We start from the raw sequence: 21,518 nt of genomic DNA on the forward strand, positions 1-21,518 counted from the left end.
TCGTTCCAAAGTGCATTTTGATCACTGAGATAGATTATATCTCAGTGATCAAAATAAAAAAAATAATAAATGACCCCCCCCCCTTTGTCACCCCCATAGGTAGGGACAATAAAAAAGTAAAGAAATTTTTTTTTTCCACTAATGTTAGAATAGGGTTAGGGTTAGGGGTAGGGTTAGGGTTAGGGGTAGGGTTAGGGGTAGGGTTAGGGGTAGGGCTAGGGTTAGGGCTAGGGTTAGGGTTAGGGGTAGGGGTAGGGTTAGGGCTAGGGGTAGGGTTAGGGGTAGGGTTAGGGCTAGGGTTAGGGTTTCGGTATGTGCACACGTATTCTGGTCCTCTGCGGATTTTTCCGCTGCGGATTTGATAAATCCGCAGTGCTAAACCGCTGCGGATTTATGGCGGATTTACCGCGTTTTTTTCTGCGCATTTCACTGCGGTTTTACAATTGCGATTTTCTATTTGAGCAGTTGTAAAACCGCTGCGGAATCCGCACAAAGAAGTGACATGCTGCGGAATGTAAACCGCTGCGTTTCCGTGCAGTTTTTCCGCAGCATGTGTACAGCGATTTTTGTTTCCCATAGGTTTACATTGAACTGTAAACTCATGGGAAACTGCTGCGGATCCGCAGCGTTTTCCGCAGTGTGCACATACCTTTAGAATTAGGCTATGTGCACACGGTGCGGATTTGGCTGCGGATCCGCAGTGGATTGACCGCTGCGGATTCGCAGCAGTGTTCCATCAGGTTTACAGTACCATGTAAACATATGAAAAACCAAATCCGCTGTGCCCATGGTGCAGAAAATACCGCGCGGAAACGCTGCGTTGTATTTTCCGCAGCATGTCAATTCTTTGTGCGGATTCCGCGGCGTTTTACACCTGTTCCTCAATAGGAATCCGCAGGTGAAATCCGCACAAAAAACACTGGAAATCCGCGGAAAATCCGCAGGTAAAACGCAGTGCCTTTTACCCGCGGATTTTTCAAAAATGGTGCAGAAATATCTCACACGAATCCGCAACGTGGGCACATAGCCTTAGGGTTAGGGTTGGAATTAGGGTTGTGGTTAGGGTTGTGATTAGGGTTATGGCTACAGTTGGGATTAGGGTTAGGGGTGTGTTGGGGTTAGTGTTGGAGTTAGAATTGAGGGGTTTCCACTGTTTAGGCACATCAGGGGTCTCCAAACGCAACATGGCGCCACCATTGATTCCAGCCAATCTCGTATTCAAAAAGTCAAATGGTGCTCCCTCACTTCCGAGCCCTGACGTGTGCCCAAACAGTGGTTTACCCCCACATATGGGGTATCAGTGTACTCAGGATAAACTGCGCAACAATTACTGGGGTCCAATTTCTCCTGTTACCCTTGTGAATCTAAAAAAATGCTTGCTAAAACATCATTTTTGAGGAAAGAAAAATTATTTTTTATTTTCACGGCTCTGCGTTGTAAACGTCTGTGAAGCACTTGGGGGTTCAAAGTGCTCACCACATATCTAGATAAGTTCCTTGGGGGGTCTAGTTTCTAAAATGTGGTAACTTGTGGGGGGTTTCTACTGTTTAGGCACACCACGGGCTCTGCAAACGCAATGTGACGCCCGCAGACCATTCCATCAAAGTCTGCATTTCAAAAGTCACTACTTCCCTTCTGAGCCCCGACGTGTGCCCAAACAGTGGTTTACCCCCACACATGGGGTATCAGCGTACTCAGGAGAAACTGGACAACAAATATTGGGGTCCAATTTCTCCTGTTACCCTTGGGAAAATAAAAAATTCTGGGCTAAATTATTATTTTTGAGGAAAGAAAACGTATTTATTATTTTCACGGCTCTGCATTATAAACTTCTATGAAGCACTTGGGGGTTCAAAGTGCTCACCACACATCTAGATAAGTTCCTTTCGGGGTCTAGTTTCCAAAATGGGGTCACTTGTGGGGGGTTTCTACTGTTTAGGCACATCAGGGGCTCTGCAAACGCAACGTGACGCCCGCAGAGCATTCCATCAAAGTCTGCATTTCAAAACGTCACTACTTCACTTCCGAGCCCCAACGTGTGCCCAAACAGTGGTTTACCCCCACATATGGGGTATCACTGTACTCCGGAGAAACTGGACAACAAATATTGGGGTCAAATTTCTCCTGTTACCCTTGGGAAAATTAAAAAATTCTGGGCTAAATAATTATTTTTGAGGAAAGAAAACGTATTTATTATTTTCACGGCTCTGCATTATAAACTTCTATGAAGCACTTGGGGGTTCAAAGTGCTCACCACACATCTAGATAAGTTCCTTTCGGGGTCTAGTTTCCAAAATGGGGTCACTTGTGGGGGGTTTCTACTGTTAAGCCACATCAGGGGCTCTGCAAACGCAACGTGACGCCCACAGAGCATTCCATCAAAGTCTGCATTTCAAAACGTCACTACTTCACTTCCGAGCCTCGGCATGTGCCCAAACAGTGGTTTACCCCCACATATGGGGTATCAGCGTACTCAGAAGAAACTGGACAACAACTTATGTGTTCCAATTTCTCCTGTAACCCTTGGGAAAATAAAAAATTCTGGGCTAAATAATTATTTTTGAGGAAAGAAAACGTATTTATTATTTTCACGGCTCTGCATTATAAACTTCTATGAAGCACTTGGGGGTTCAAAGTGCTCAACACACATCTAGATAAGTTCCTTTGGGGGTCTAGTTTCCAAAATGGGGTCACTTGTGGGGGGTTTCTACTGTTAAGCCACATCAGGGGCTCTGCAAACGCAACGTGACGCCCACAGAGCATTCCATCAAAGTCTGCATTTCAAAACGTCACTACTTCACTTCCGAGCCCCGGCATGTGCCCAAACAGTGATTTATCCCCACATATGGGGTATCAGCGTACTCAGGAGAAACTGGACAACAAATTTTGGGGTCAAATTTCTCCTGTTACCCTTGGGAAAATAAAAAATTGCAGGCTAAAAGATCATTTTTGAGAAAATAATTTTACCCTTCGCCACGACAGCACCCCACATGAGAGAGAGGGATCCGCCCATAGGAACAGGAAACCTACAGAATAAAAGGAGGCGGTCCCCTCTCCTCCTCAGTTTAGGTTTCCTGTTCCTACAGGGACCCGGCTTACCTACAGATGAAGAGGATCCCTGGGCCATGCACCCGCCTGCGCCGGTTTCTGTGGGAACGGCAGGGGCTGCGGTACCAGAAGCAGCGGCGGGGGAGCCCCTGCTTGCAGCCTCCCCCCTCGTCTGGCCAAACATCCACGGTCCGGGTCCGGTCACCGTAGGTCCGGCCGGCACTGTGAGGACGCGCGCGCTGCAGCGGCCGGCTTAATAGCCTCTGGCGGCCGCATGGTGAGTGAGAGCGGCGCGTCTAACCCGGAAGTCGCGGGAGCACTTCCGGGTTGGTCCGGGGAGGCAGGAGAATGGGCGGCAAGTTTAAAAATGCAGCGCTAGCGTCGGGCCGGTGTGTGTGAAATGGCTTCACCGGCCGACGAAGCGCACCTGCCCGCAGTGCAACAGCGCTCTCCCAGCAGGGAGAGAAGCACGAGGAGCAGCACAAAGAGTGGTGGCCGACCTCCAGAGAAGAGTTCTACCACCAAACGAATTCCGCCTCCAGAACCGGTACCTGTCAGCTTCACTGGGTGAGTTTTTGAAAGAGTCTCTTCCTATATGCTGATATATGTTCCTCCTGTATCCTTCCTCTAGACTAAGAAAAGGACACACAAATCTAAGCATAAAGAGTGTGCTTTATGTACGCAGCCCCTCCCGGATGATTATGCCAAAAAACTGTGTGCAGAGTGTATCATGCAAACTCTACGGCAGGAAAATATCATGACTCCCTCAGATGTCAGAGCTATTATCCGAGAAGAGATGCAGGGTTTGGCGCAGACAAGTAGCGCCAGTACCCGTCAGCCTAGCAGGTCCCGGTCTCCGGTTAGTTCGGAGTCAGAGGGTGTATGTATTTCTTCAGACGAAGAGGGATCTCAGCCGAGCTCATCCGAGACTGAAGGGGGACTTTGTCTTCCCAACAGTAATGTGGACAATTTAATAAAATCTGTCAGGAGCACGATGGGGTGCCCAGATGGGAAAGAAAAGAAATCAGCACAGGACATAATGTTTGCGGGGTTAGGACAGAAGAAACGTAGGTCCTTCCCCGTCATACAAACCATCAAAGATATTGTCAAAAAGGAGTGGGACAAGCAGAATAGAGGGTTTTTACCATCATCCTCTAAAAGGCGCTATCCCTTCAGCGATGAAGACCTAAACACCTGGTCAAAGGTGCCAAAAGTTGATGCTGCGGTAGCCTCCACAACCAAACAGTCGGTCCTACCAGTGGAGGATTCAGGGGTCCTGACAGACCCGCTGGACCGTAAAGCAGAAGCTTTACTAAAGAGGTCATGGGAAGTCAATACGGGGGCGTTCAGGCCCGCCATATCTAGTACCTGTACTGCAAGATCTCTACTAGTATGGACGGAGCAATTGGAGGAACAGATTAGAGGCAAAACTTCGAGGGAATCTATCCTGCTGAAATTGCCTCAAATTAAAGAAGCAGTAGCATTCCTAGCTGATGCCTCAGTGGACTCGCTACGTCTTGCAGCCAGGTCAGCCGGCCTAGTCAACACAGCCCGGCGTGCACTCTGGCTAAAGAATTGGAAGGGGGACGCACAAGCTAAAGCAAAACTTTGTGCGATTCCCTGTCAGGGTGAGTTCCTTTTTGGGAAGACGCTGGATGAACTCCTGAATAAAGCAGGTGAAAGGAAGAAAGGCTTCCCTAACCAGTATCTTCCATCCTACAGGAGAGCCTTCAGGAGACGCCCCTTTACTAGGAACAAGCCGCTTGAACAAAGAGAGCGATGGGAGTCGAAGGACCCAAAGCAAAAAGGTGCCTTTTTTAGCGGGTCCCATAATCCGAGACGTAAATACCGCTAACCAGGAAGTAGGCGGCAGATTAAAATTTTTTCTTCCCCAATGGGAACAGATAACATCCAGCCAGTGGATTCTGGACATTGTGCAATACGGCCTTAAATTAGAATTTGATCGAATCCCTTGGGATTCCTTCATAATAACATCTCCAAAAGGTCAGGACCAACAGAGGGCTCTAGAAATAGAGATCCTATCTCTTCTATCTAAGAAAGTCCTGATTGAAGTTCCCCAGGATCAAAAAGGGAAAGGGTTCTACTCCCCTTTATTCCTGATTAATAAACCAGATGGTTCATTTAGAACCATCATAAATCTTAAAAAATTAAATTCTTTCCTGCGTAATCATACCTTCAAAATGGAATCCATTAGTTCTACCATAAAACTCTTATTCCCTAGGTGTGTCATGGCCGGAATAGACTTAAAGGACGCCTATTACCATCTTCCCATACATGCCGAACATCAGCAGTACCTAAGGGTAGCAGTCACCCTGGAGGGAAAGGTTCGTCACTTTCAATATGTTGCAATGCCATTTGGGCTTTCTATGGCTCCCCGCGTCTTCACTAAGGTGATACTAGAAGTGATGGCTCATCTACGCCAACGAGATACCTTGATAATACCCTACCTAGATGACTTTCTAGTGGTAGGAAGCTCTGCACTTCAATGTAAAACTCGTTTATCTAATACGATCTCGTCCCTACAGGAGTTAGGTTGGATCGTCAACTTCGAAAAATCTCGGCTGAATCCAGAAACCGTTCAGACATTTCTAGGAATCCAGCTAGACTCCGTAAGTCAGAAATGCTTTCTTCCTCAGTCAAAGAGGTTGACTATACAATCAAAGGTATCAGACGCAATACGCAAACCCTACATGACACTAAGGAAGGCCATGTCCTTACTGGGGTCATTATCATCATGTATCCCTGCTGTACCTTGGGCACAATTCCATACCCGTCAATTGCAGTACGAAGTATTGTCGGCTCAGGGGAAAGACGGTTATCTAGAAAGTAGAATAACTCTTTCCAGTAATGTCTTAGAATCGCTATCCTGGTGGCTAGACATGGACCACCTATCACGAGGTGTGCCATGGATAATAGACCCGTCTAAAATAATTACCACCGACGCCAGCCCTATTGGGTGGGGAGCACATATGGAAGACAATCTGGCCCAAAATACTTGGGATCAGACAGAATTAATATGTTCCTCCAACTGGAAGGAGTTAAAAGCAATAGAATGTGCCTTATATCATTTTCTTCCGCAGATTCATGGAACAAATGTAAGAATTTACTCAGACAATTCCACCGCAGTGGCATACTTGAACCGTCAGGGTGGTACAAAGTCAGGAAGTCTGATGACCATAGCTGCAAACATCTTTCAGCTGGCAGAGGCTCATCTAACATCCTTAACAGCCCTGCACATCAAAGGTGTAGAGAACATCAGGGCAGACTACCTCAGCAGAAACGAGTTGCGTCAAGGAGAATGGACCTTAAACAAATCCATATTCAGAAGGATAACAGAAGCATGGGGGATACCACAAATCGACCTATTTGCCACAAGAGACAACCGGCAAGTACAAAGGTTCGCTTCCCTGAACACCAGGGATCACCCAGATATGTTGGACTCTCTCCACCATCCTTGGCGGTTCAGACTGGCATATGCCTTTCCTCCAATGTCTCTGATTCCTCTAGTGATCAGAAAGATCAGGAGGGAACAGGCAAGAGTAATCCTCATTGCACCATTCTGGCCGAAAAGACCATGGTTCTCTTGTCTCCAGACCATGTGCCTATGCGATCCTTGGATCCTCCCATCAGACAAGGAGCTGCTGTACCAAGGCCCCTTTTTCCACCCGCAAGTGAAAGGTCTTCACTTGACGGCGTGGAATTTGAGAGGCAACTATTAAGTTCCAGAGGGTTCTCAACAGAACTAGTAAACACCCTCTTATTGAGCAGGAAAAGATCTACCACCCTAATGTATAGTAGGGTATGGAATAAATTTTTAGACTTCTACACGGTACCGTTCACTAAGCAAGTTCCACTCACACCTATCCTAGAGTTCTTGCAAAAAGGCCGAGAGTTAGGACTATCTGTAAATACCTTAAGAGTTCAGGTCTCGGCATTAGGAGCCCTATATGGATGCAATATAGCAGCTAATAGGTGGATCTCCAGATTCATAAAATCTTGTGAACGTAGTAAACCGGTCCATATTCCCCGTCTACCTCCGTGGGATTTAAATCTAGTATTAGAGGCCTTAACAAGCTCTCCATTTGAACCATTAGATTCAATACCTTTAAAAATCCTAACATATAAAGTAGCCTTACTAGTAGCCCTAACCTCAGCTAGACGGGTTAGTGACATCCAGGCCCTATCAGTAGACCCACCTTTCTTACTGATATTTCATGATCGGATAGTCCTGAAACCAGACCCCTCATACCTCCCTAAGGTAGCGTCCACCTACCACAGGTCACAAGAAATATTTCTCCCTTCCTTTTTTGATTCACCTGTAACTCCAGAACATCATAAGTTCCACACCTTAGATGTCAGAAGAGCCATCCTGACTTATATAGAAAGGTGTCAGACATGGAGGGAGAGTAGGGCTCTGTTTATCTCCTTTCAGGGCCACAAGAAAGGACATGGGGTCACGAGAGCTACCATATCTCGGTGGATCAGAGAGGCTATCTGCTTGGCCTATACGTCAAAAGGCGAGATTCCTCCAGTGGGTATAAAAGCGCACTCAACACGAGCCATGGCTTCCTCCTGGGCGGAACAAGCAGATGTACCGATCCATTTAATATGTAAGGCTGCAACTTGGTCTACACCTTCTACCTTCTACAACCATTATAGACTTGATCTGTCCACGTCTTCTGATCTGACCTTTGGTAGAGCTGTTCTTAATACAGTAATCCCACCCAAATAATGACTCTCTGAAAATCTCTCATGTGGGGTGCTGTCGTGGCGAAGGGTAAAAAGCCGGATTACGTACCGGTAATGCTCTTTTAATGAGTCCACGACAGCACCCATGTATTACCCTCCCTAAATTATGCACAGCTCTTTCCTTTAAGGTCACAAATAATGGTTGTATAGAGTTAAGAAATTTATGTGACTGAATAAGAATGAATACTAACACTTTTGCGGTTCCCCTTTTTATACTCTGTAACTAAACTGAGGAGGAGAGGGGACCGCCTCCTTTTATTCTGTAGGTTTCCTGTTCCTATGGGCGGATCCCTCTCTCTCATGTGGGGTGCTGTCGTGGACTCATTAAAAGAGCATTACCGGTACGTAATCCGGCTTTTTTTTATTTTATTTTCATGGCTCTGCGTTATAAACTTCTGTGAAGCACTTGGGGGTTCAAAGTCCTCACCACACATCTAGATTAGTTCCTTTGGGGGTCTAGTTTCCAAAATGGGGTCATTTCTGGGGGATCTCCAATGTTTAGGCACACAGGGGCTCTCCAAACGTGACATGGTGTCCGCTAATGATTGGAGCTAATTTTCCATTTAAAAAGCCAAATGGCGTGCCATCCCGTCCGAGCCCTGCCGTGCGCCCAAACAGTGGTTTACCCCCACATATGGGGTATCAGCGTACTCAGGACAAACTGGACAACAATATTTGGGGTCCAATTTCTCCTGTTACCCTTGGGAAAATAAAAAATTGCAGGCTAAAAGATCATTTTTGAGAAAATAATTTTTTTATTTTATTTTCATGGCTCTGCGTTATAAACTTCTGTGAAGCACTTGGGGGTTCAAAGTCCTCACCACACATCTAGATTAGTTCCTTTGGGGGTCTAGTTTCCAAAATGGGGTCATTTCTGGGGGATCTCCAATGTTTAGGCACACAGGGGCTCTCCAAACGTGACATGGTGTCCGCTAATGATTGGAGCTAATTTTCCATTTAAAAAGCCAAATGGCGTGCCATCCCGTCCGAGCCCTGCCGTGCGCCCAAACAGTGGTTTACCCCCACATATGGGGTATCAGCGTACTCAGGACAAACTGGACAACAATATTTGGGGTCCAATTTCTCCTATTATCCTTGGCAAAATAGGAAATTCCAGGCTAAAAAATCATTTTTGAGGAAAGAAAAATTATTTTTTATTTTCATGGCTCTGCGTTATAAACTTCTGTGAAGCACCTGGGGGTTTAAAGTGCTCATTATGCATCTAGATAAGTTCCTTGGGGGGTCTAGTTTCCAAAATGGGGTCACTTGTGGGGGAGCGCCAATGTTTAGGCACACAGGAGCTATCCAAACGCGACATGGTGTCCACTAACGATGGAAATAATTTTTCATTCAAAAAGTCAAATGGCGCTCCTTCCCTTCCGAGCCTTACCATGTGCCCAAACAGTGGTTTACCCCTACATGTGAGGTATTGGTGTACTCAGGAGAAATTGCACAACACATTTTAGGATCCATTTTATCCTGTTGCTCATGTGAAAATGAAAAAATTGAGGCTAAAATAATTTTTTTGTGAAAAAAAAGTACTTTTTCATTTTTACGTATCAATTTGTGAAGCACCTGGGGGTTCAAAGTGCTCACTATGCATCTAGATAAGTTCCTTGGGGCGTCTAGTTTCCAAAATGGGGTCACTTGTGGGGGAGCTCCAATTTTTAGGCACACGGGGGCTCTCCAAACGTGACATGGTGTCCGCTAAAGAGTGGAGCCAATTTTTGATTCAAAAAGTCAAATGGCGCTCCTTCCCTTCCAAGCCCTGCCGTGCGCCCAAACAGTGGTTTACCCCCACATATGAGGTATCAGCGTACTCAGGACAAATTGGACAACAACTTTCGTGGTTCAGTTTCTCCTTTTACCATTGGGAAAATAAAAAAATTGTTGCTAAAAGATAATTTTTGTGACTAAAAAGTTAAATGTTCATTTTTTCCGTCCATGTTGCTTCTGCTGCTGTGAAGCACCTGAAGGGTTAATAAACTTCTTGAATGTGGTTTTGAGTACCTTGAGGGGTGCAGTTTTTAGAATGGTGTCACTTTTGGGTATTTTCAGCCATATAGACCCCTCAAACTGACTTCAAATGTGAGGTGGTCCCTAAAAAAAAATGGTTTTGTAAATTTCGTTGTAAAAATGACAAATCGCTGGTCAAATTTTAACCCTTATAACTTCCTAACAAAAAAAATTTTTGTTTCCAAAATTGTGCTGATGTAAAGTAAGCATGTGGGAAATGTTATTTATTAACTATTTTGTGTCACATATCTCTCTGGTTTAACAGAATAAAAATTCAAAATGTGAAAATTGCGAAATTTTCAAAATTTTCACCAAATTTTCGTTTTTATCACAAATAAACGCAGAATTTATTGACCTAAATTTACCACTAACATGAAGCCCAATATGTCACGAAAAAACAATCTCAGAACCGCTAGGATCCATTGAAGCGTTCCTGAGTTATTACCTCATAAAGGGACACTGGTCAGAATTGCAAAAAACGGCAAGGTCTTTAAGGTCAAAATAGGCTGGGTCATGAAGGGGTTAAAAAACTTTTTTCCTCATTTTTCATTTTTTCTTTTATTTTTTTACTTTATTTGCTTTTTTGACATCCCTTTTTTCATTTTTTGTGTACTTGTTTTTTTCTTTTCTTTTTTCCTTTTTGTTTTTTTCCTTGTAGCTCTCTTGTTTTTCCTCGTTTGTTATTTCTCCTCTTTTTTCCTTTTTTTCTTAGTACATTCTTTCCAGTTTTGGGTCAGTCGTTTTTTTTATTCCTTTATTCTTAGTTTCATTTTTTTATTTTTTCAATTTTTTTATTTTTTTTATTTTCCATTTATTTTTTTATTTTATTGATTTTTTTATTTTTTTTATTTTTCATCTTTATTCTATTTTATTTTACTTTATTTTATTCTATTGCTTTTGGAGTTTTTTATTTTTATTTTTTTATAAAAAATTTTTTTTATTTATGTACAACTCTTAGTTTTCCTCCCAACTAGAGGGAGTATATACCCCCATTTTAGCTTGCTTACCGAGATTAGGCATAACTCTGCTTGCTTTAAGCATACACAACTTCCTCTCTTCTCTTTTTCTTCATTACTATTTTTTATTTTTTTATTCATATCTTGTTATTTTTTCCTTTTTCATCTTCTTTTTCTTTCGCTGACTCTGTGACACTTCCATCTATACCTCCAATACACATACACCCGGTTCCCAGCCTCTTGCTCTCATGTTCTCTCTGTTTTCTCTTTATACACGCTCCCTAACTTCTCCCTTTACATACGCTCCCTTAGCCCTCCACGCTGGTTGCTTGGACTCCGCCCTAACCTGCAGTAGCTTTAGCCAGAGCGCTCTGCATATCTCCCTGAGCGCACTACGCAGGCGCCCGCCGGACTCACACTACGCAGGCGCCCGCCGGACTCACACTACGCAGGCGCCCGCCGGACTCACACTACGCAGGCGCCCGCCGGACTCACACTACGCAGGCGCCCGCCGGACTCACACTACGCAGGCGCCCGCCGGACTCACACTACGCAGGCGCCCGCCGGACTATCACGCTGCTGGCATCTACTCTGTGGCCACAGCGCAGACTCAGTGTGAATACACAGCGTTCCTAGCCTCTTTCCCAGTCTGAGCCACTGCGCAGACCCGGATATGACCTTATGGGTCTTGTGTATAATTTGCTTCCACACAACTCCACCAGAGCTGGTAACTATTAAGTCTCTCCTCTGGCTTACAGTGGTTACTTGTTGTACTGGTCATTTGCTTATTCCCTGTTGTTTTCTCTCCCTTCTCTCTACTTCCCCTTAGCCCTATGGGTACTCGGCTGTTTCTCCTCTCCTCTACCTCTTTGGCATAAGGTCAGTGCATTTCATCAGCGACCTGATCGCTGCACCTGGTTTTCCTGTTTAATCCCTTCATGACACAGCCTATTTTGACCTTAAAGACCTTGCCGTTTTTTTGCAATTCTGACCAGTGTCCCTTTATGAGGTAATAACTCGGGAACGCTTCAACTGATCCTAGCGGTTCTGAGACTGTTTTTTCGTGACATATTGGGCTTCATGTTAGTGGTAAATTTAGGTCAATACATTCTGCGTTTATTTGTGATTAAAAACGGAAATTTGGCGAAAATTTTGAAAATTTCGCAAATTTTCACATTTTGAATTTTTATTCTGTTAAACCAGAGAGATATGTGACACAAAATAGTTAATAAATAACATTTCCCACATGTCTACTTTACATCAGCACAATTTTGGAAACAAAATTTTTTTTTTTTTCTAGGAAGTTATAAGGGTTAAAATTTGGCCAGCGATTTCTCATTTTTACAACGAAATTTACAAAACCATTTTTTTTTAGGGACCACCTCACATTTGAAGTCAGTTTGAGGGGTATATATGGCTGAAAATACCCAAAAGTGACACCATTCTAAAAAATGCACCCCTCAAGGTGCACAAAACCACATTCCAGAAGTTTATTAACCCTTCAGGTGCTTCACAGCAGCAGAAGCAACATGGAAGGAAAAAATTAACATTTAACTTTTTGGTCACAAAAATTATCTTTTAGCAACAATTTTTTTATTTTCCCAATGGTAAAAGGAGAAACTCAACCACGAAAGTTGTTGTCCAATTTGTCCTGAGTACGCTGATACCTCATATGTGGGGGTAAACCACTGTTTGGGCGCACGGCAGGGCTTGGAAGGTAAGGAACGCCATTTGACTTTTTGAATGAAAAATTGGCTCCACTCTTTAGCGGACACCATGTCACGTTTGGAGAGCCCCCGTGTGCCTAAAAATTGGAGCTCCCCCACAAGTGACCCCATTTTGGAAACTAGACGCCCCAAGGAACTTATCTAGATGCCTAGTGAGCACTTTAAACCCCCAGGTGCTTCACAGAAGTTTATAACGCAGAGCCATGAAAATAAAAAATAATTTTTCTTTCCTCAAAAATGATTTTTTAGCCTGGAATTTCCTATTTTGCCAAGGGTAATAGGAGAAATTGGACCACAAATGTTCTTGTCCAGTTTGTCCTGAGTACGCTGATTCCCCCTTATGTGGGGGTAAACCACTGTTTGGGCGCATGGGACAGCTCGGAAGGGAAGGCACGCCATTTGGCTTTTTAAATGGAAAATTGGCTCCAATCATTAGCGGACACCATGTCACGTTTGGAGAGCCCCTGTATGCCTAAACATTGGAGATCCCCCCCCCCCACAAATGACCCAATTTTGGAAACTAGACCCCCAAAGGAACTAATCTAGATGTGTGGTGAGGACTTTGAACCCCCAAGTGCTTCACAGACGTTTATAACGCAGAGCCATAAAAATAAAAAATATTTTCTCAAAAATGATCTTTTAGCCTGCAATTTTTTATTTTCCCAAGGGTAACAGGAGAAATTTGACCCCAAAATTTGTTGTCCAGTTTCTCCTGAGTACGCTGATACCCCATATGTGGGGGGTAAACCACTGTTTGGGCACACGCCGGGGCTCGGAAGTGAAGTAGTGACGTTTTGAAATGCAGACTTTGATGGAATGCTCTGCGGGCGTCACGTTGCGTTTGCAGAGCCCCTGGTGTGCATAAACAGTAGAAACCCCCCACAAGTGACCCCATTTTGGAAACTAGACCCCCCAAGGAACTTATCTAGATATGTAATGAGAACTTTGAACCCCCAAGTGCTTCACAGACGTTTACAACGCAGAGCCGTGAAAATAAAAAATCATTTTTCTTTCCTCAAAAATGATGTTTTAGCAAGCAATTTTTTGTTTTCACAAGGGTAACAGGAGAAATTAAACCCCAGTAATTGTTGCGCAGTTTGTCCTGAGTACACTGATACCCCATATGTGGGGGTAAACCACTGTTTGGGCGCATGTCGGGGCTCGGAAGTGAGGGAGCACCATTTGACTTTTTGAATACAAGATTGGCTGGAATCAATGGTGGCGCCATGTTGCGTTTGGAGACCCCTGATGTGCCTAAACAGTGGAAACCCCTTAATTCTAACTCCAACACTAACCCCCCCCCACACCCCTAACCCTAATCCCAACTGTAGCCATAACCCTAACCACAACCCTAACCCTAAGGCTATGTGCCCACGTTGCGGATTCGTGTGAGATTTTTCAGCATCATTTTTGAAAAATCCGCGGGTAAAAGGCACTGCGTTTTACCTGCGGATTTACCGCGGAAATCCAGTGTTTTTTGTGCTGATTTCACCTGCGGATTCCTATTGAGGAACAGGTGTAAAACGCTGCAGAATCCGCACAAAGAATTGACATGCTGCGGAAAATACAACGCAGCGTTTCCGCGAGGTATTTTCCGCACCATGGGCACAATGGATTTGGTTTTCCATATGTTTACATGGTACTGTAAACCTGATGGAACACTGCTGCGAATCCGCAGCGGCTAATCCGCTGCTGATCCGCAGCCAAATCCGCACCGTGTGCACATAGCCTAATTCTAAAGGTATGTGCACACGCTGCGGATCCGCAGCAGTTTCCCATGAGTTTACAGTTCAATGTAAACCTATGGGAAACAAAAATCGCTGTACACATGCTGCGGAAAAACTGCACGGAAACGCAGCGGTTTACATTCCGCAGCATGTCGCTTCTTTCTGCGGATTCCGCAGCGGTTTTACAACTGCTCCAATAGAAAATCGCAGTTGTAAAACTGCAGTGAAACCAGAATATGTGTGCACATACCGAAACCCTACCCCTAACCCTATTCTAACATTAAGTGGGGGAAAAAAAAATTCTTTATTTTTTTATTGTCCCTAACTATGGGGGTGACAAAGGGGGGGGGCATTTATTATTCTTTTATTTTGATCACTGGGATAGATTATATCTCAGTGATCAAAATGCACTTTGAACTTATCTGCCGGCCGGCAGATTCGGCGGGCGCACTGCGCATGTGCCTGCCATTTTGGAAGATGGCGGCGCCCAGGGAGAAGACGGACGGACCCCGGCAGGATCGGTAAGTATGATGGGGTGGGGGGGGATCGGAGCATGGGAGGGGTGGAACGGAGCACGGGGGGGGGTGGAACAGAGCACGGGGGTGGATCGGACTGCAGGGGGGGTGATTGGAGCACGGGGGTGAGCAGACAAGAGCACGGGGGGGAGCAGAGCACAGGACAGAGGGGAGCGGGGCAGTGTACCGGACAGATCGGAGGGCTGGGGGGGCGATCGGTGGGGTGGGGGCACATTAGTATTTCCAGCCATGGCCGATGATATTGCAGCATCGGCCATGGCTGGATTGTAATATTTCACCAGTTTTAATAGGTGAAATATTACAAATCGCTCTGATTGGCAGTTTCACTTTCAACAGCCAATCAGAGCGATCGTAGCCACGGGGGGGGGGGGGGGGGGGGGGGTGAAGCCACCCCCCCTGGGCTAAACTGCCACTCCCCCTGTCCCTGCAGATCGGGTGAAATGGGAGTTAACCCTTTCACCCGATCTGCAGGGACGCGATCTTTCCATGACGCCACATAGGCGTCATGGGTCGGATTGGCACAGACTTTCATGACGCCTACGTGGCGTCAAAGGTCGGGAAGGGATTAAGACTTGTATATGTGCTCTATGTAACTGTTTCTCCGGAATAGCCTTGCTTCTACCTGCAAAAAATGGGGGACTCCCCACCCCTATGATAGGGTCTCCACAGCATGTTCTTGTAATTCTATGGGACAGAGTACTGTTGTTACAGCTGTCAATTAGTACCATTATGAATTTTGGACCTGATGTTATTGTTGTTTTTGTCATTGTTTTTCTTGTGTTCCCTTTTTTTTTCAGTTCTTTTTAATATATTACATGTATATATGTACAGTTCACTTATATGTTTGTATCTGTTTTACAGTGAGGTTTTGATAAAGACCCGCTGGGGTCGAAACGTTACCCGAATTGAATACTCCGCCACCCATTTACCTCCTAAAAAAGCACCTGGTGATGTTTATGGTTTATGTTAATTAAGAAACTACACAGTTTGCTGAACTTTCAACCATTTGAGTGCGGCTGATTTTTCCTATACTCCCTCTAACCATTAGACGACCAGGTGTTGGTCTGGGGATGCTTTAGAGACATTTTATCAGTAGTTTATAGAATAAAAGAACAATATACATTTTACTCAAAAATATACCTATAAAGAGAAAAATCAGACAAACTGAACATTTTGTAGTGGTCTCTTAACCCCTTCCCGATCTTTGACGCCACGTAGGAGTCATGAAAGTCGGTGCCAATCCGACCCATGACGCCTATGTGGCGTCATGGAAAGATCGCGTCCCTGCAGATAGGGTTAAAGGGTTAACTCCAATTTCACCCGATCTGCAGGGACAGGGGGAGTGGTAGTACAGCCCAGGGCTAGCCCGTGGCTACGATCGCTCTGATTGGCTGTTGAAAGTGAAACTGCCAATCAGAGCGATTTGTAATATTTCACCTATTATAACTGGTGAAATATTACAATCCAGCCATGGCCGATGCTGCAATATCATTGGCCATGGCTGTAAACACTGGTCTGACCCCACCCCCCACCCCACCGATTCCACCCCCCCCCAAGCCACCGATCTGTCCGGTACACTGCTCCGGCTCCCCTCCGTCCTGTGCTCTGCTCCCCCGTGCTCTTGTCCGCTTCCCCCAATACCTGCACTCCGATCCCCCTCCCCCCTCCCCCCTCCCCGTGCTTCGATCCACCCCCGTGCTTCGAAACACCCCCCCCCCCCCCGCGTTCCGATCCACCCCACCATGCTCCGATCCACCCCCCCGTGCTCCCTTCCACCCCATCATACTTACCGATCCTCCCGGGGTCCGTCCGTCTTCTCCATGGGCACCGCCATCTTCCAAAATGGCGGGCGCATGCGCAGTGCGCCCGCCGAATCTGCCAGCCGGCAGATTCGTTCCAAAGTGCATTTTGATCACTGAGATAGGTTATATCACAGTGATCAAAATAAAAAAAAAATAGTAAATGACCCCCCCTTTGTCACCCCCATAGGTAGGGACAATAATAAAATAAAGAATTTTTTTTTTTTCCACTAAGGTTGGGGTTAGAACTAGGATTAGGGTTTCGGTATGTGCACACGTATTCTGGTCCTCTGCGGATTTTTCCGCAGCGGATTTGATAAATCCGCAGTGTTAAACCGCTGCGGATTTATGGCGGATTTACCGCGGTTTTTCTGCGCATTTCTCTGCGGTTTTACAACTGCGATTTTCTATTGGAGCAGTTGTAAAACCGCTGCGGGATCCGCAGAAAGAAGTGACAAGCTGCGGAATGTAAACCGCTGCGTTTCCGTGCAGTTTTTCTGCAGCATGTGTACAGTGATTTGTTTCCCATAGGTTTACATTGAACTGTAAACTCATGGGAAACTGCTGCGGATCCGCAGCGTTTTCCGCAGCGTGTGCACATACCTTTTTAGAATTAGGCTATGTGCAGATTTGGCTGCGGATCCGCAGCGGATTGGCCACTGCGGATTCGTAGCAGTTTTCCATCAGCTTTAGGCCGGCTTCACACTTGCGAGTTTTACGGACGTAAGAGCGCAGAAACTACGTCCGTAAAACTCGCAAAAAATACGGCACAATTATTCTCTATGCCTCTGCTCCTATCTGCCGTATTTTACTGATCAGTATTATACGGCTTTCTACGGCCGTACAAAATCGCAGCATGCTGCGTTTGTCACCGTACTGCGCAAGAAATACGCCAATGAAAGTCTATGGAAGCGTGAAAAATACGGATTACACACGGACAAGCAGTGTGACTTGCGAGAAATACGCAGCGCTGTTAGAGAGAAAAGCCGGCAATTCAGTGCGGTGTACAGTAAAATCACACTGACAGCTTACAGTAGAATAGGTAGAATAAATGTGTACACATAGAATAGGTATATATATATATATATATGTCAGTGAGACACATATATGTATATATATTAATATTTTTTCCAGCGCTATACAGCTTGAAAGCCGGTAATTCAATTACCGGCTTTTTCCTTCTACTTCCTAAAACCCGACATGATTTGAGACATGGTTTACATACAGTAAACCATGTCTTCTCTCCATTTTTTTTGCAGATTCCACACTACTAATGTCAGTAGAGTGTATCTGCAAAATTTGGCCGTTCTAGCTCTTAAAATAAAGGGTTAAATGGCGGAAAAAATTGGCGTGGGCTCCCGCGCAATTTTCTCCGCCAGAGTAGTAAAGCCAGTGACTGAGGGCAGATATTAATAGCCTGGAGAGGGTCCACGGTTATTGGCCCCCCCTGGCTAAAAATATCTGCCCCCAGCCACCCCAGAAAAGGCACATCTGGAAGATGCGCCTATTCTGGCACTTGGCCACTCTCTTCCCATTCCCGTGTAGCGGTGGGATATGGGGTAATGAAGGGTTAATGCCACCTTGCTATTGTAAGGTGACATTAAGCCTAATTAATAATGGAGAGGCGTCAATTATGACACCTATCCATTATTAATCCAATTGTAGTAAAGGGTTAAATAAAACACAAACACATTATTTAAAATTATTTTAATGAAATAAAAACAATGGTTGTTTGAGTATTTTATTCTACGCCCAATCCAGTCACTGAAGACCCTCGTTCTGTGAAAGAAATAACATAATAAACCAACAATATACTTACCCTCCGCAGATCTGTAACGTCCAACGATGTAAATCCTTCTGAAGGGGTTAAAACATTTTGCAGCAAGGAGCTTTGCTAATGCAATGCTACTCCTCGCTGCAAAACCCCGGGGAATGAGTCTAAATATAGATCAATGAGCTATATTTAGCTTCATTTGCGGTGAGGCGCCCTCTGCTGGATGTTCATAGATCGTGGGAACTTACCTAGAAAGCTCCCAGGCTTTCTAGGTAATTTCCCACGATCTATGAACAGCCAGCAGAGGGCGCCTCACCGCAAATGAAGCTAAATATAGCTCATTGATCTATATTTAGACTCATTCTCCGGGGTTTTGCAGCGAGGAGTAGCATTGCATTAGCAAAGCTCCTTGCTGCAAACTGTTTTAACCCCTTCAGAAGGATTTACATCGTTGGACGTTACAGATCTGCGGAGGGTAAGTATATTGTTGGTTTATTATGTTTTTTCTTTCACAGAACGAGGGTCTTCAGTGACTGGATTGGGCGTAGAATAAAATACTCCAACAACCATTGTTTTTATTTCATTAAAATAATTTTAAATATTGTGTTTGTCTTTTATTTAACCCTTTACTACAATTGGATTAATAATGGATAGGTGTCAAAATTGACGCCTCTCCATTATTAATTAGGCTTAATGTCACCTTACAATAGCAAGGTGGCATTAACCCTTCATTACCCCATATCCCACCGCTACACGGGAATGGGAAGAGAGTGGCCAAGTGCCAGAATAGGCGCATCTTCCAGATGTGCCTTTTCTGGGGTGGCTGGGGGCAGATATTTTTAGCCAGGGGGGGGGTCAATAACCATGGACCCTCTCCAGGCTATTAATATCTGCCCTCAGTCACTGGCTTTACTACTCTGGCGGAGAAAATTGCGCGGGAGCCCACGCCAATTTTTTCCGCCATTTAACCCTTTATTTAAAGAGCTAGAACGGCCAAATTTAGCAGATACACTCTACTGACATTAGTAGTGTGGAATCTGCAAAAAAAATGGAGAGAAGACATGGTTTAGTGTATGTAAACCATGTCTCAAATCATGTCGGTTTTAGGAAGGAGAAAGAAAAAGCCGGTAATTGAATTACCGGCTTTCAAGCTGTATAGCGCTGGAATAAATATTAATATATATACATATATGTGTCTACTGACATATATATATATATATATATATATATATATATATATATATATATATATATTTTTTTTTTTTTTCTTTTTGGGACACATGGATCATTTCTATAGCGGTATGTCGGTTTTGCAAGCCTGCGAGAAAACCACGCAGTACGGATGCCATACGGATTACATACGGAGGATGCCATGCGCAAAAAACGCTGACACACCCTGCCTACGGAGGAGCTACGGACCACTATTTTCGGGACATTTCAGCGTATTACGGCCGTAATATACGGACCGTATTTTCATACGCTGAGTGTGAAGCCGGCCTTACAGTTCCATGTAAACCTATGGAAAACCAAATCCCCTGTGCCCATGGTGCGGAAAATACCGCGCGGGAACGCTGTGTTGTATTTTCCGCAGCATGTCAATTCTTTGTGCGGATTCTGCAGCGTTTTACACCTGTTCCTCAATAGGAATCCGCAGGTGAAATCGGCACAAAAAACACTGGTGCGCCCAAACTGTGGTTTACCCCCACATATGGGGTATCACTGTACTCAGGACAAACTGCGCAACAATTACTGGGGTTTAATTTCTCCTGTTACCCTTGTGAAAACAAAAAATTGCTTGCTAAAACATCATTTTTGAGGAAAGAAAAATGATTTTTTATTTTCACGGCTCTGCGTTGTAAACGTCTGTGAAGCACTTGGGGGTTCAAAGTTCTCATTACATATCTAGATAAGTTCCTTGGGGGGTCTAGTTTCCAAAATGGGGTCACTTGTGGGGGGTTTCTACTGTTTATGCACACCAGGGGCTCTGCAAACGCAACGTGACGCCCGCAGAGCATTCCATCAAAGTCTGCATTTCAAAAGTCACTACTTCACTTCCGAGCCCCGACCTGTGCCCAAACAGTGGTTTACCCCCACACATGGGGTATCAGTGTACTCAGGAGAAACTGGACAACAACTTTTGGGGTCCAATTTCTCCTGTAACCCTTGGGAAAATTAAAACATTCTGGGCTAAATAATTATTTTTGAGGAAAGAAAACGTATTTATTATTTTCTCTTCGCCACGACAGCACCCACGGAGAGAGGGGATCCGCCCCTAGGAACAGGAAACCCTACGGAGAGATAAAAGGGGCGGTCCCCCTCGCTCCCACAGTTTGGTTTCCTGTTCCTAAGGGAACCCAATGGAGAAGAGGATACCTAGCCTGGATGCCGCCTGTGCGGTTTACCTGAGAGGACGGCAGGGGCTCCAGTGCTGGAAGCAGCGTCGGGGGTCCTGGCTTCAGTTTCCCCCCTCCGCTGGCAGGCTCCGTGAGGCCAGGGCTCCAGGTCGCATGGGTCACGGGCAGGAGGACGCATCGGGCGAGCCTGCGGCAGAAGATTATACCCGAACTGCGCCGCCGCTGCTGGCGGTAATTGCGGGGGTATTGCTGCCATTTTTTCGCTCCCCTGGACGCCGGATACATGCATCCAGTGTGGGAGCAGAGGAGAGATGACATCGGGCAGTGCGGCACGAGATCCAAGATGGCCGCGACCCGGAAGTGGTGAGTACTTCCAGGTTCAACAGGAAGAACATGGCGGCCCCCATGTAAAAAGGACGCCGGCGCTGCATTCCGGCGTCCAAGATGGATTCACCGAGAGAGCCTGCGGTACCTTCGCTAGAGGTTACCACTGTCGCCCCTCGTAGCCATGCCAGCAGCAGCAGCCGCTCTAGGCAGAGCGGATCGTCCAAAAGAAAGCCACCTGCGCCTGTGTCTCCTCCTCAGCCGGTACCTGATCGGTCAGCTTCTGGGTGAGTGTGCATCTACCCCACTAGCCTGATTATTGTCCCTCTCCCTTTATATAGGCAAAAAGGAAGGAAAAAGCGAAACACAAGCAGTGTGCGTTATGTATCCAGCCCCTTCCGGATAGTTACACTAAAAGGCTATGTGATTCATGTATAAAATCAACGTTACATGAGGAAGCCTCAGTTAAATCAGAGGATATAAGGGC

The 21,518-nt window shown here is 45.4% G+C and overlaps 1 protein-coding gene across 5 annotated transcripts in view; it reads left to right on the forward strand.

Annotated features, from left to right (window-relative positions):
* The window catches only part of LOC138663761 (zinc finger protein 182-like), a 191,035-nt gene that overhangs the window by 123,390 nt on the left and 46,127 nt on the right, over window positions 1-21,518 (forward strand). The window contains exons 1-2 of one of the 5 annotated variants that reach the window (XM_069750092.1): window positions 11,389-11,517; window positions 11,620-11,669. The exons of 2 other annotated variants lie outside the window; for them this stretch is intronic. In XM_069750092.1, coding sequence (XP_069606193.1) covers window positions 11,472-11,517; window positions 11,620-11,669 — 96 coding nt within the window. In that variant the 5' untranslated portion in view covers window positions 11,389-11,471. Of the gene's footprint in view, window positions 1-11,388; window positions 11,518-11,619; window positions 11,670-15,641; window positions 15,728-21,518 lie in introns of those variants that run through there. 2 more of the 5 variants (XM_069750094.1, XM_069750093.1) reach the window with 2 other exon arrangements.

This window comes from Ranitomeya imitator, chromosome 2 (assembly GCF_032444005.1).
Source record: "Ranitomeya imitator isolate aRanImi1 chromosome 2, aRanImi1.pri, whole genome shotgun sequence".
Taxonomy (NCBI): domain Eukaryota; kingdom Metazoa; phylum Chordata; class Amphibia; order Anura; family Dendrobatidae; genus Ranitomeya; species Ranitomeya imitator.